Below are 12612 nucleotides of genomic sequence, written 5' to 3' on the forward strand. Positions count from 1 at the left end.
ACCTTTTGTTTCTGTTGTCCAAGGTATCCGAGCTGCCCGTCTTTCCGTGTTATTCTTCCAGAACATCATTTCTTTTCTCCCATTTATATTCTGCGCTCCGCCTCCTTTCGCTGTTGTTGCTGACAAAATCATTCAGTGTTTATTATTTAATGTTGTACGTTTGCCTGCACGTCTACACTGACGAAGCAGCCTTCTCCGCATGCCCAGCCGTGCAAGTGGACTCACATGATGACTTCCGCGCCGGCGCCTGCTGCTGCTACTGCTGGCGCATCCAATATGCATGGCAGTGGCGCGGCCGCGGCCCGTGAATGCGAAATGAGTGCGGGTGAAGGAAAAGGAGGAGGCGAAAGGGGCAAGAGGGGTTAGCACCCAGGACGCCGGTCGTGTTCGCAACAAACCCTCCCTCCTACCCGACACCCGTCTGTCCGTTTGCTGTCTTGCGAACTTTCGTTAACGTAGCCAACCAGACGCATTTCTGGTTAACATCTCTGCCTTCTCTCTTTATTTTCTTCCTCCTCCTCCTTTGTTAGCCGAGTCCAATGGTGAGCGGCTAGCAGGTCTATGTTGCGTTCTATATGCCACGCTGCCTTCCTTGCTGCGGAGGTATAAAGAGATGACTGTTTTCCAAAGAGCAATCGAGCCGCCCGCCCTGATCACCTGGTGCCTGCACCTTCTTCCCACTTCTTCGCACTTCTTCCCTCCTTCTCCTTTCTTCTCTTTTCTGCTCTTAAACCCACTCCCCCGTATAGTGTAGTAAGTCGGACGTGCGTCTGGTTGACCTCTCTACCTTTCCTTCCTTCTCTTCCTCCTCCTCCTATGGCGTGCGTGAGGGCTCGAGCGGTGCTGTTGCTAAGCGCAAGTTCGCTGGTACGAACTACTAACAGTGGCTTATGTACTTCTTTTTTTTTATTTCAGACATATCTATTTAGAAATGACATTGAGTACGTTGCAAAATTCGGCCTCTACAGGTGGATTACCCATAGGGGCGACCGGCACTGCATACACGACAAATCGCAACGGGCATTTGGCTAATTGCGGATATTCACTAAATGACTTTTCTTGTTATTCACATTCTGGTACATGTTGCAGGTGTGAAATTGATGCCAAGCATTGGTATGTTGCAAGTGTGAAATTGAAGCCAAGCGTTGGTGAAGTCGGGTCTGCTTAATATAAATCCTAAGACTAGCACCACGTTCGATATGTCTGTCCTCAAAATCTGCTAGATAGACACGAACTGCTAGAAGACCGCTTTTGGTACATTGCTAACTAGGACGGCCAATGCATTTTGCGTTACAGTTTAATAACGGATATCCCGATAGTGGTGCTAGTTTGAAGATTTAATTAAGCAGACATGACTTGACGAAAATTTAGCAATAACAACGAGTGCCCTGAAGTAACAAGTTATCAAGAGTGTTATTAAATTGTTAGTAATATACTCGCACATTGCGATTTCTCATACAGGTGATCTAGGTCCAAGCAATTTTTAAGAAATCTGTTCAAACTAGTAGTAGTAGTAGTAGTAGTAGTAGTAGTAGTAGTAGTAGTAGTAGTAGTAGTAGTAGTAGTAGTAGTAGTAGTAAACTTTATTTGTCAAATGAGCAGGCGACGTCTTCACCCTGAAAAAAGAAAAAAAGAAGCAGGTGGTATCCTCACGTTTACACTGATGGCAAAATTCTAATAAGCACTCAGGGATCTTGCTGTGCCTTCAGTTTGATATGAAACGTAAAGCATTAGTAGATGGACTGATGTGGAAAATGACCTCCCCGCCCCCCAACCCCGCGCGCGTAGGATGTGTTCCCGCGAGCACACTGAATATTAGGAGGAAGGTGTTTCGGATCCTCCACAAATACCTCCACGATTTAACAGCGCTGGAGTGTGGACGTTGCGCTGTGTGGGCTGGCTACACCTGGACGGGCTGGGGTGGCTGATACGCAGGCTAAGGTGCACAGCTACACCCCGGCCCCGCCATTAGCATTGACTGTATGTGTTGGGGCCAGCTTCAGACGCTACCGCACTTGATAAGTCCGTCTGCAAGTATCAACGCTCCTCCCTCGCCTTGTTGCTGGCACTTCGAGGAAATGAGGAAGGAACATCATGTGACTGCGCTATCTCATAGCAGGTCGAGGAAGGATGATTAAAAGAAAAGGAAAAGGCATGTTTGTTTTTGTTGATGTCTTTTTTTGTTTTTGCGGTCGTCGTCGTCGTCGTCGTCGTCGTCGTCGTCGTCGTCGTCGTCGTCGTCGTCGTCGTCGTCGTCGTCGTCGTCGTCGTCGTCGTTGTTGTTGTTGTTGTTGTTGTTGTTGTTGTTGTTGTTGTTGTTGTTGTTGTTGTTGTTGTTGTTGTTGTTGTTGTTGTTGTTGTTGTTGTTGTTGTTGTTGTTGTTGTTGTTAAATTAGGAATTGACTCCCGGCTGAGAACTGGTCCTGTCAGTGGTGGTTCATCCTACGTGGGAGGGAACGTCAACTGACGAATGTCAGAGGCAGAGACCGCAGTCAGCGTTGTACCGGATGGCTTCTTTCTTTATGGATGTAGGCCATTTCGAGACGTCGGCTGATAAAATATCACAAACGGGTGCTCCTTCCAAAATTAATTACTGTATCGAAACAGCGGTCTCTGCAAATTTTGGACACGTACGAAGATACAGGCGCACTTGTACAGAGATACACGTTTATTATAGATTGAGAGGTTTACTCTCCCATTTGTGATCTTTCGCCAACTACTGACCTCAAAGTTCGAGTATTGTGTCTGGGCTTGTGACGCTAGTTTGGCTTTTCAGCGCAGTTTTCGTCTACTGACGGGCTCTTTTCTCTTTTTCTCTCTTTTTTGCAGTTACACAATTTCTTTCATGACCTCCTAACCCACCTCTCCAACGTGAAGCCCTCCGTAGCAGCAGCAATATCAAACAGCCCGGCGCAGTCTCTCAGGGGTGAGCACATTCATTGCACTATAAGAAAAATATATAACGAGATGAGGGGAATCCAGCATGGAGCTAAATAGATAGGCCATTGAAAGATGGCCTATTATTAAATTTATAATCATTTTGTTAATATTTGTGCTCATTGTGCAGGTACATTCGGCATTTGAGCCCTTGTATTCACCATCTTTGTACTTCTGTATTCATGCTTTCGGCCTGTAGTCTGCACTCAACTGTGCTAGCAATGCCGTAGTTGCTTTGGCTGATAACTTTCAAATCCCTCGTTCTGCCAAGTTCTTTCACACTGCAGAAGACAGTGGCGTTAACCATTCGAGACCGAACGCGGTTTCTATACTAAAAATGGAATGGTTAATGCCCATTCGTCGCGTAATTCCCTAGAGCTATACGTCTCGATTCTCGGGTCATACCTTGCTCATAGCAGCAGGAAAGCGAAAAGTTGCGTGGTTCTAGCTCGTGAACTTTACTTAAGGAAGAGCAAATTTAAAATTTACGTAATGCACTGCAAAATAATTTACACCCTTAAAAGTGAAAGAAGTGCGTAAATCGGCCTATAATTCACGCCCTTCATCCTTATTGGGTATAAGGGTGTAGGCTATAGATTTATTTGGCTCTTATTCACTTTTAAGAGTCCACATTATGTTACAGTGTGTGGTGGCTAGAGAAAAGTATGCACTTCTTTCTTTTTCTACTCTGTATTCCGCTTTAATTTTTTATGTAACTTCTAATCTAAGGGTCCCGGTGTAGTCGCTATGGGACCCTTGTCTGTATATGATTTCTTGTAACCAATTCTTATGAACGAATAATAAACCGAAACTGAAACTTAAGGGCTGATTCCGCTTTCGACGCTCGCGGTGCAGCAAATCAGAGGATGAAGAAGCGTCCCAATGTCTAAAAGCAAGTGCAGTATGACTGTTGATACATCAACAAACTCTGTAACGCTGAGAAAAGGTGGTGGGAACCTTGTCCAAACCAAAAGGCGCACTAAGTGAGCAGAAAAAAAAAAAGAAGAAAGCCATGGCGGCAGATTTAGTATCCGTTCGAAGTGTGAGGGGGCGAAGTCGATGGGCGACGCAGCGGTATGTGTACCGCAAGGAGAACGTGCGGGGCGCGACATCGAGGACGCCATTCGCAGTTATCGTCGAACTCAGGAGGGCGTGGTCTGGAATTTGGCGGAGAGGGAAGTACGCATACGCTAGCGTAGTTATAAGTCTTTCGTACGCCACTTTCAGGTTTTCTCGTTCTCGGTTTCTTTCTTTATTGCCGTTCTTATTCAATATTTATTATGATAAAGGGGAAACAAAATGTCGCCATAATTACTGTATAAGGTGACTAGCCCAGATATTCTAAGAACTCACATACGCACGCCTACGCGAGCGCGTGAGCATATGTGTGTGTGTGTGTGTGTGTGTGTGTGTGTGTGTGTGTGTGTGTGTGTGTGTGTGTGTGTGTGTGTGTGTGTGTGTGTGTGTGTGTGTGTGGTGTGTGTGGTGTGTGTGTGTGTGTGTGTGTGTGTGTGTGTGTGTGTGTGTGTGTGTGTGTGTGTGTGTGTGTGCGCGTGCGTGCGTGCGTGCGTGCGTGCGTGTGTGTGTGTGTGTGTGTGTGTGTGTGTGTGTGTGTGTGTGTGTGTGTGTGTGTGTGTGTGTGTGTGTGTGTGTGCGTGTGTGCGTGTGCGTGTGTGTGCGTGTGGGCGTGTGTGTGTGTGTGTGTGTGTGTGTGTAAAAAAAATAAAAAGAAAGTAGCGGAGGGTGCGTGCATGGAGGCACCCTATACAAGAAGAAAGTGCACGCAGCGCCACCCCGCGAGAGAACTGACACTCCACGGCGATTTCTGAGCGAATATGTGGTATAACTTCGAATGGAATCAGGGCGTCTTTCTGAAGCGACTCCTCGCCGTAATCATATTAGCAAGTAGGGTTATACCGAAAAGCATTTGACTTCTTCAGTCGAAGAGCGGCACTGTGCTCCACTCGGTGATGTTGCTTAAATGATTCGAGTTGAGGCCTGTTTCGTAAATACGGGGTTATTCTGTTCATCTTGTTTTTTTTCTTCATCCACATAAAACAGGAAAGATTTATTTCGAAATGTGACAATGGAAAGAAAAGGGAAAGCGGAAAGGCAGGCAGGCTGACAAGAAAGGGGTCCAGTTTGCTACCTTCCGCATGGCCAAGGAGGAGAAATTTTGCATAACGTGAAACGAACGGAAAGCCTTAAGCAGAGAAATGCAAATCGTGCGCGAAAATCGTAGGCGGCACGCGTCATCACTGTCACAGCGTATCTTGCAGGCCTTTAGCACACAGGCGACGAACCGGCGCGCTAGTGCAGCATTCTCCTTCTCTGAAAACTTGAACTTCTTTAGTTTGTGTAGCCTTCTTCCTCTCTGCGAACTTGAATTTTTTCACTTTGTGCAGCCTTCTTCTCTGCGAATTTGAACTTTTTCAGTTTGTGTACGGCGTCCCTAAGCAGTGCCTGCCCATTCGAGCACTGTATAGCTAACTGTGTTAGCTAACTAGCTAACTAAATACTTACAATGTCGTGTCACATCGGGCTTCGTTGCTTTAGCTTCTCTTCTGGTGGAACTTGGTTCTAAAACATGGCTTCCTTAATGACTCTCTGCAGTAAGAAGCCCGTAGGAATGGAGGCATGAGGGACGATTCTGATTTTTAATTCGAAAAGCCGCTTTTAACATAGGTATAATATCGGACGATAAATGTTTCAGGACAATACGTATTCCCTGCCCACTTGTTGCATGCGTGTTCTTTTCCTTCAATTGTGAAACAACGTAGCGCTGCGGATTGGCCAACCACACGAGTCTTTCCCGTGAGTTACGTTATTGTGTTATGGCCAGGCATATTTCCGCTCCAACAAAGGACGCGTATTCATGCAGCGTCATAAAGCTCATTTAATGCGAGAGACACGGCGTCGTGTTCCGAATCTAGCCGAAAAAAGAAAAAAAACTTTTCATATGTGAAGGACGCGGCTCTTTTTTTTTTCAACCTCTTTCACCGTCATTGAAAACGGCAAAAAGGCGTTTTCGTTCAGGTGGTATATAAGTCCAATTGGTGACCGGAAATGATGTATTCCACAACGGGCCTCTGGTTGCATCACACAGCCGACACGCATACCCGCTGATTTACGCCCAAAGCGGCCTTAAATGAAGACCCAGGCGCGCTGTCATGCCGGATACAGCAAGAGCTCATTTCTCTGCCTTGGGCTTTCCAAGCGAAACGCCTTTCAGCTTCGTGCGTAAAGACTTCGCTGATTGGCGTTCATTCGCTCCACCTTTGAGCCATTAGCCAATGACGCACGGTTCCAGTCAAATGGCAGCTGGGCCGCTATATTGTAGCGATGCCTTATTCTATGCTATTCTTATCATCCACCACACACGGCCGCCTGATCCCATTGATAATGTGGGCAGACCGTCGCTCTGACCACTGGCCAAGCGCGAAAAGCCTGAAAAAGCATAGAATCGCAAAAGGCGTCGCTAGAAAATACCGGTCCTGTGCATACATTATGATGCGTTGCATCCCACCGCGAGGCAGAGGTGCCTTCCTGCCGCGACATAGCGCTTGAATAGCGTTTTAGTTTTGGTTCTTATTATTTAGGGTAAAGACATCAAATAGACACAACAAAAATGAAATCAAGAATTGCGAGTTGGAAAAAGCCACCGGAAACGGGGCAGCACCTGTATCACACTCCTTGGAGTCTAGAGAATTAAGTGGGGCGCATGCAGACGGGAGGGACGAGAGAAATGCTTCGTTCTTTGAAAATTTGCCTAGGTAAAGTACTTCTGCAATTTGTATAATGCAAGGGTCAGGCAAAGGCCGCAGGTCGTGTTTCCGAGACCGAAGAGGCCCACTCTAATGTGCGTGTGTACAGTCGCAAGCACCAGGACGCTCTGTCGCCGCTTTATCCTGCCAGATAATCGTGTCAGCTCGCCGAGGGAAGAGTTCATCAATCTATTGTTCGTCCCGCCGTTTTCGCGTTTAAGCTCCGAACACTTTCGAAAGTCGAGAAAAATAGTTCGACGGGCGCCGTGTATAGAGTGACCCGCGTGCCCGTGAAACCGCGGGTACAAAAAGAAAAAAAAGAAAGGAAAATGTTGAAATGTCTTGCGCGGCAAAAAAAGAAAAACAAATATGTGCGCGCGTTGGCATTGTTTTGGCGATATAGACTTACGTTCTCCATCAGCTACAATCCCCCGCGTCCCAGCAATATAAATTTAAAAAAATAAATAAGCAGCGTTGAAAGAAGCAAACAACAAAGGTTTCGCGAGTGAGTTGCGAGGATCAAATTTATTAAACGACCTGGAAGCTCGCTCTTCTCCACTTTGTTGCCTTAAAAAAAGAAAGTGGGTGCATGTGCACTTAACAAGCGGATGTTTTTGATCACTAAGCCACCCTGTTTTTCGTTTTAACTTATTGCCCTTCGCACTCTAAGTTCCCAAAACGGTATTAACATTTCTCCGGACATTGTTCATTTCTAACATCATCCCATTAGTTAAAAATTTACTTTTCCCTTTTACCGCGTGAAATCTTACGTAAGCCCTTTTCCAGTGCTTTTCGGATCATCAAACTTCATTAAGCCAGCACAGCAAAGCTATCCATTTCACGTTGTACTGGTGTTCAAAGTTAATTCTGCTAAGTGCGTGACCATTTAGGTGCCGTGTGCGTCACCGCTAACACCATAAAGAACTAGCGCTTTCCTTATGGAGGTTGAATGCCTTCCACATTAACCTCACCAGTGTGTCTGTTCTAACTTGAACATCCGGCGGACGTGTATGCAAAGCATGTAGATACGCGGCACAGCGACTCCTGCGGTCGTCTAATTGGTATCCGCCGCAGTGCCAGGGAACGCGTACCATTTATAATGAATAGCGAGGCCGTTGCTCCGTAATGAACGGAAAGTGAGAGGCCGACGCTCCAAGCGTCAATGTGGAGCCGTCCAGAACGTGCCATAAGCAGCTGGCGGTGAGTTGGCCATTGGGACTCTTCTGTCGTCTAAGAACCGCTGCAGTCACCGTTGCGCGGTACATACATATACTCCGTCTCAACAACTCCGTGCAGTGTAGCCAAAGCTGCGGTTGGCGTCAGCCAACCAGAACGGGGAAACAGAAGAACGATCGTAAATGACCGCAAATTATCGCCCTCCACTCTGCTCCGACTGAATGGAAGCTTCACGGAAGGATTAGTAGCGCACAATGGTAGCTCACGCAACCGGCTCTCGTCGCGAACTGGCTGATACGTGAGTTAGACTTTGCCGCACTACACGGAGCGTGTGAGGCGTAGCATAGGTATAGCGGATCTGCGAGCGCGATAACACATCTGCGGCCGCCGCTGTGGAAAATCACTGGCATCTACACCAGGCGAATGCAGCTTGTGGACATGCAAGATATTTCTCGTAACCGCGCACCAATGTAGCTGCTTCCGAACGACTGCGCAGACTACTCTGAACGATGTCAGACTCCGCTATTTGAGCACCTCTGATTAGCTGTTGTTGGGGTCACATCCTCCCTGATTGACTCCAAAGAATATGGCGCAATTCAATGACATTTTAAAGTTTTAGACTGTCCATAAAGGTTGCGACCGTTCAAAATTGTCTCAATTCTTTGAACTCATCGCAGTCTACAGTTAAAAACACAGTCACGGCCGCTTCGTGCACAGAGCGTTCGTTTTCTTTGTTCATCTGTTTATTCGAAGGTATACTCGTATGCTGCTTGTCTTTGATGAAAGCTGCAGCTCCAGGAAACACCAAACGCTTGGCCATCAGTCAAAGTAGTTACGGTTTCGTGTTAGCATCTGTGCAAGGCTTTGCTTTGCTACCTTCCGTATCATCCAGTGGTGATAAACAAGGGATGGCTAAACTGACGCTCATGGCTGCTCATTTTCCCCTCCAGCCTCATACATACAGCATCGGTCCCGCTTTTGTCTACCTAGAGACCATTCACAACCTTGTCTACCGGTCATTACGGACACTTTAGGGTAGACAACCGGCCTCAGCCTTGCATAACCTCGCTGACTTTCTTTTTCTCCCTCCTATCTCTCTGCCTTAAGCCAGTCTCAGGAACGGGAAGCGATAGTCTAAATATTATGTTAAAGCTGAGATCCTCTGACAAATAAAGTTTAATATACTGGCATGTGCGGCACTCGACTGCTCGCTTTGACACGACTTCTCAACATAAATTTCCATGTTCTTAGAGGCCTTTTAATACGTCACTCTAGACAATCTTTAATGGTTCTTTAATAGGGGGAAGACGCCAAAATTTCACGTTTCTAGCAGAGAACTCATTCAGTAGATAGATAGATAGATAGATAGATAGATAGATAGATAGATAGATAGATAGATAGATAGATAGATAGATAGATAGATAGATAGATAGATAGATAGATAGATAGATAGATAGATAGATAGATAGATAGATAGATAGATAGATAGATAGATAGATAGATAGATAGATAGATAGATAGATAGATAGATAGATAGATAGATAGATAGATAGATAGATAGATAGATAGATAGATAGATAGATAGATAGATAGATAGATAGATAGATAGATAGATAGATAGATAGATAGATAGATAGATAGATAGATAGATAGATAGATAGATAGATAGATAGATAGATAGATAGATAGATAGATAGATAGATAGATAGATAGATAGATAGATAGATAGATAATTAGATAATGTTCTTCCATTTCAGAGGTTTCATGGCTGCAGCATTGAAACTTTAACTTTTGCGTGTTGATTAATGATACCGCCCGGAGTAAAACAGTGCGTAAGACAGGAGTGGACAAGTGTTCTGTCATTTATTTTCATCGTATGCCGCGTCTCTCAAGCTGATTCGATCGCCAAAGTACAACGACTAAATGGAATCGTCGGTAGGGCCGGTCTTTATACCCTTTCAAGCAGGAGTGATTTGTCTTTTGTTGTCTCTCGTTTTCTTTTCTTTTTTTTTTCTGAAAGCAGTGAACGCGGCCTATTGTTGACATTGACAGAGATTAATGGTGGTAGCGATGGCAAACGAATCCGCCATTAAAGCACGGCGCTGCCCCTTACGAGAAGGGGCGCCGTGGAAAGAAGGGCACGCTGCTTGCTGCCCGTCTGCACGTGGTTCGGAGGTGCGGGCAAGCTAAACACGATCGGCGCGCGCGCGCGCGCGACTGGCGTTGAGCAGGTCGGCCGAAAGAACTGGAGAAGAGCGAGCTGGCGGAGCAGGAGTTGTGGCGCAACACGAACCCCGACGAAGTGGTCATCGAGGAGGCGTACAGGGGTCCACACCTGCGGCTCCCGCTCACGACGAACCAGGTGGACGCGCTCATACAGGGCTTCAAGGACCGCAGGGTGAGCACCGCGTGCGTAAACTCTTACTCAAACGAGCACCCGCGAAAGTCCCGAACGGGGCTATCGATTCGCAAAAGACGATGTGGCCATGAGCCTGAAACAGCTCTGAAACTGCAAACGTGACATCAAATGAGCATTTATTTGTAGCCTCGTGCAACATTAGTGGTGTTCGTAATACCTTAAGATAAACAGGCATCGCTTACCCGTTCGTTACCTATTGATTTGTTGCCATGTCTGTTGCGAGTAATTCGTGTTTATATTTGTTATCTACGTCCGCTATATTTCTTGTTGTAATTGTATGACTGATCATTATTTATTGCGTTCGTATCACTTGAATAAGGAGTTATTGTTTCTCCGTTTATTACTTTTTTATTTGTTGCCATGTCAATTGAACGTCAATTACTGTTTTGTATGAATACTACCATTCCTCTCTCGGTCCTGAGTTCGACCGATATTAGACATAAATAAAATATACAATACAGAGCGGAAGCTTTTCCTCTCTCGTTGGTATCGCTGAAGCTAACAGGTAAATCAGTGCGTGATACCAACGAGGAGCATTGCTCTTCAAATCGAATTGACCCGCCGTGGTTGCTCAGTGGCCATGGCGTTAGGCTGCTCAGCACGAGGTCGCGGGATCGAATCCCGGCCACGGCGACCGCATTTCGATGAGGCGACATGCGAAAACACCCGGGTACTTAGATTTAGGTGCACGTTAAAGAACCCCAGGTGGTCCAAATTTCCGGAGTCCTCCACTACGGCATGCCTCATAATCAGAAAGTGGTTTTGGCACGTAAAACCCCAGAATTTAATTTAATATTTGAAATCGAATTGAGTTAAATCAAATGTGCGCCAACAGACGTTTTGTTTATGTACTGTATACGTCGTCACAGGCTTGTGGAAAGTGTGCCTCCAATTTCGAGCCCTGGCACTTTCAATGCGGAAAGTATTTCACTATGTTCCTATATCCACACATACGAGGCGGTCGTGTGCACTTTGCAGTAAAAAACAATCAGTACAGTCGGGAACAGCGCAGTCATCTAGGGGTCTTCGATGAACAGCACCAGTTCTTGTAACTCTGTCTGTGCCGCAACAATGCTTACACGGAGTAGATACGTGCCTCACTGTTGATACTCAGTTGGCTATCGGCGCAAAACAATAGCGTTCCTTGGCACGGCATCCCGTGGGCCTCGTGTGCTCTTCGTAACCGGTTGCGAGGAGACAAGGGACGTGGGCCTCTGCGAAATGAAACGTAGTTTAAGTTGGAACGTGACGCTATAGCCTAGAGTGCAGTAAACCCTCGGCTCATTTAAAATGAAGCCGCGAGCAATAGCCCACTGCTGCCGTTTGCTGCTCTTCGGACTGTGCCATTCAAAGGGAGAAAAAAAGGAACTACATTACATTTGAGTTCCTAGGTTTCGTAAAATGGAGACAGAAACTTAAGGCTTGCTTTTTTTTTTCGGTAAAAACGAAACTGGAGGAGCCCATTCAGCGACGTCTGCTTTTTGACAATTACCGCGGTTGCTGCGCTTGGCAATCTTCCCGTTTGACTCGGCTGGCCTCTGCCTCTCTGTCCTCAGGCAATCTTTTTTTCAAACGTTCGAAAAAAAAATTATATAGTGCTATGCACGGCAGGAGTCTTCGGAGAAACAATTTGGGCGTACTTTCTATATTTATTTACAGAAAGTCCAACCAGAAATGTGCGCCTTTGTTCATGCACGCTTGGTTGTGAATTTCAACACCTTTAATGCCAGGTTCGCGGGTCGCACTTAAGGAAAACGCACTCACAACGACTCCGCCTAACAGCGATTACAAAATTAAGGTTAAACTGAGCGTTACGCTGCTCGCGTGAATTTTCGTCGACACAAAGAACGCGTTGTGTTGACTCTTTTTTTATAATACAGCGTGTACCTTCACACATATGACCTTCCTGTCTATTTGACTTGTCATCAAAAGGCACACACATGGCTTGCGTACCAAGTGTGCGAGCTATAGACGACGTCTTGCTCGCGAGATGGTGACCCGCACAGGAAATATTGGGAAGGGATGACTGGGGAACGCTAGAAAAGCTTCAGTCTGATGCATCAATTGGACTAGAAGGCTTTCTCGCCTTTGAGCACTTTTTTTTTATTCATGCACCCTAAGGGCGCGAGGACATTACATTGGGCGGGAGAAGGGCAGCGAGGGGGGAGAGGAGGGTAGTTTACATTAATAAAATCAATGCATAAATCCAGGTATACAAAAAGAAAAAGTTCAGCACGAGCATATATAAACTATTATAAAAGAATAAATGCTCAAGTAAAAGAGAAAACAGAGCACTGAATCTACAGCTAGCTAGGC

General features: G+C 46.0%; 1 protein-coding gene across 2 annotated transcripts in view; it reads left to right on the top strand.

The window, feature by feature from the left end:
• Positions 1 to 12612, top strand: part of rdgC (retinal degeneration C) — a 235768-nt gene that overhangs the window by 162650 nt on the left and 60506 nt on the right. For both annotated transcript variants that reach the window (XM_075689206.1, XM_075689207.1), the window contains exons 3-4: positions 2830 to 2926; positions 10109 to 10275. In XM_075689206.1, the coding sequence (XP_075545321.1) occupies positions 2830 to 2926; positions 10109 to 10275 (264 nt within the window). The remainder of the gene's footprint in view (positions 1 to 2829; positions 2927 to 10108; positions 10276 to 12612) is intronic.

This window comes from Dermacentor variabilis, chromosome 4 (assembly GCF_050947875.1).
Source record: "Dermacentor variabilis isolate Ectoservices chromosome 4, ASM5094787v1, whole genome shotgun sequence".
Taxonomy (NCBI): Eukaryota; Metazoa; Arthropoda; class Arachnida; order Ixodida; family Ixodidae; genus Dermacentor; species Dermacentor variabilis.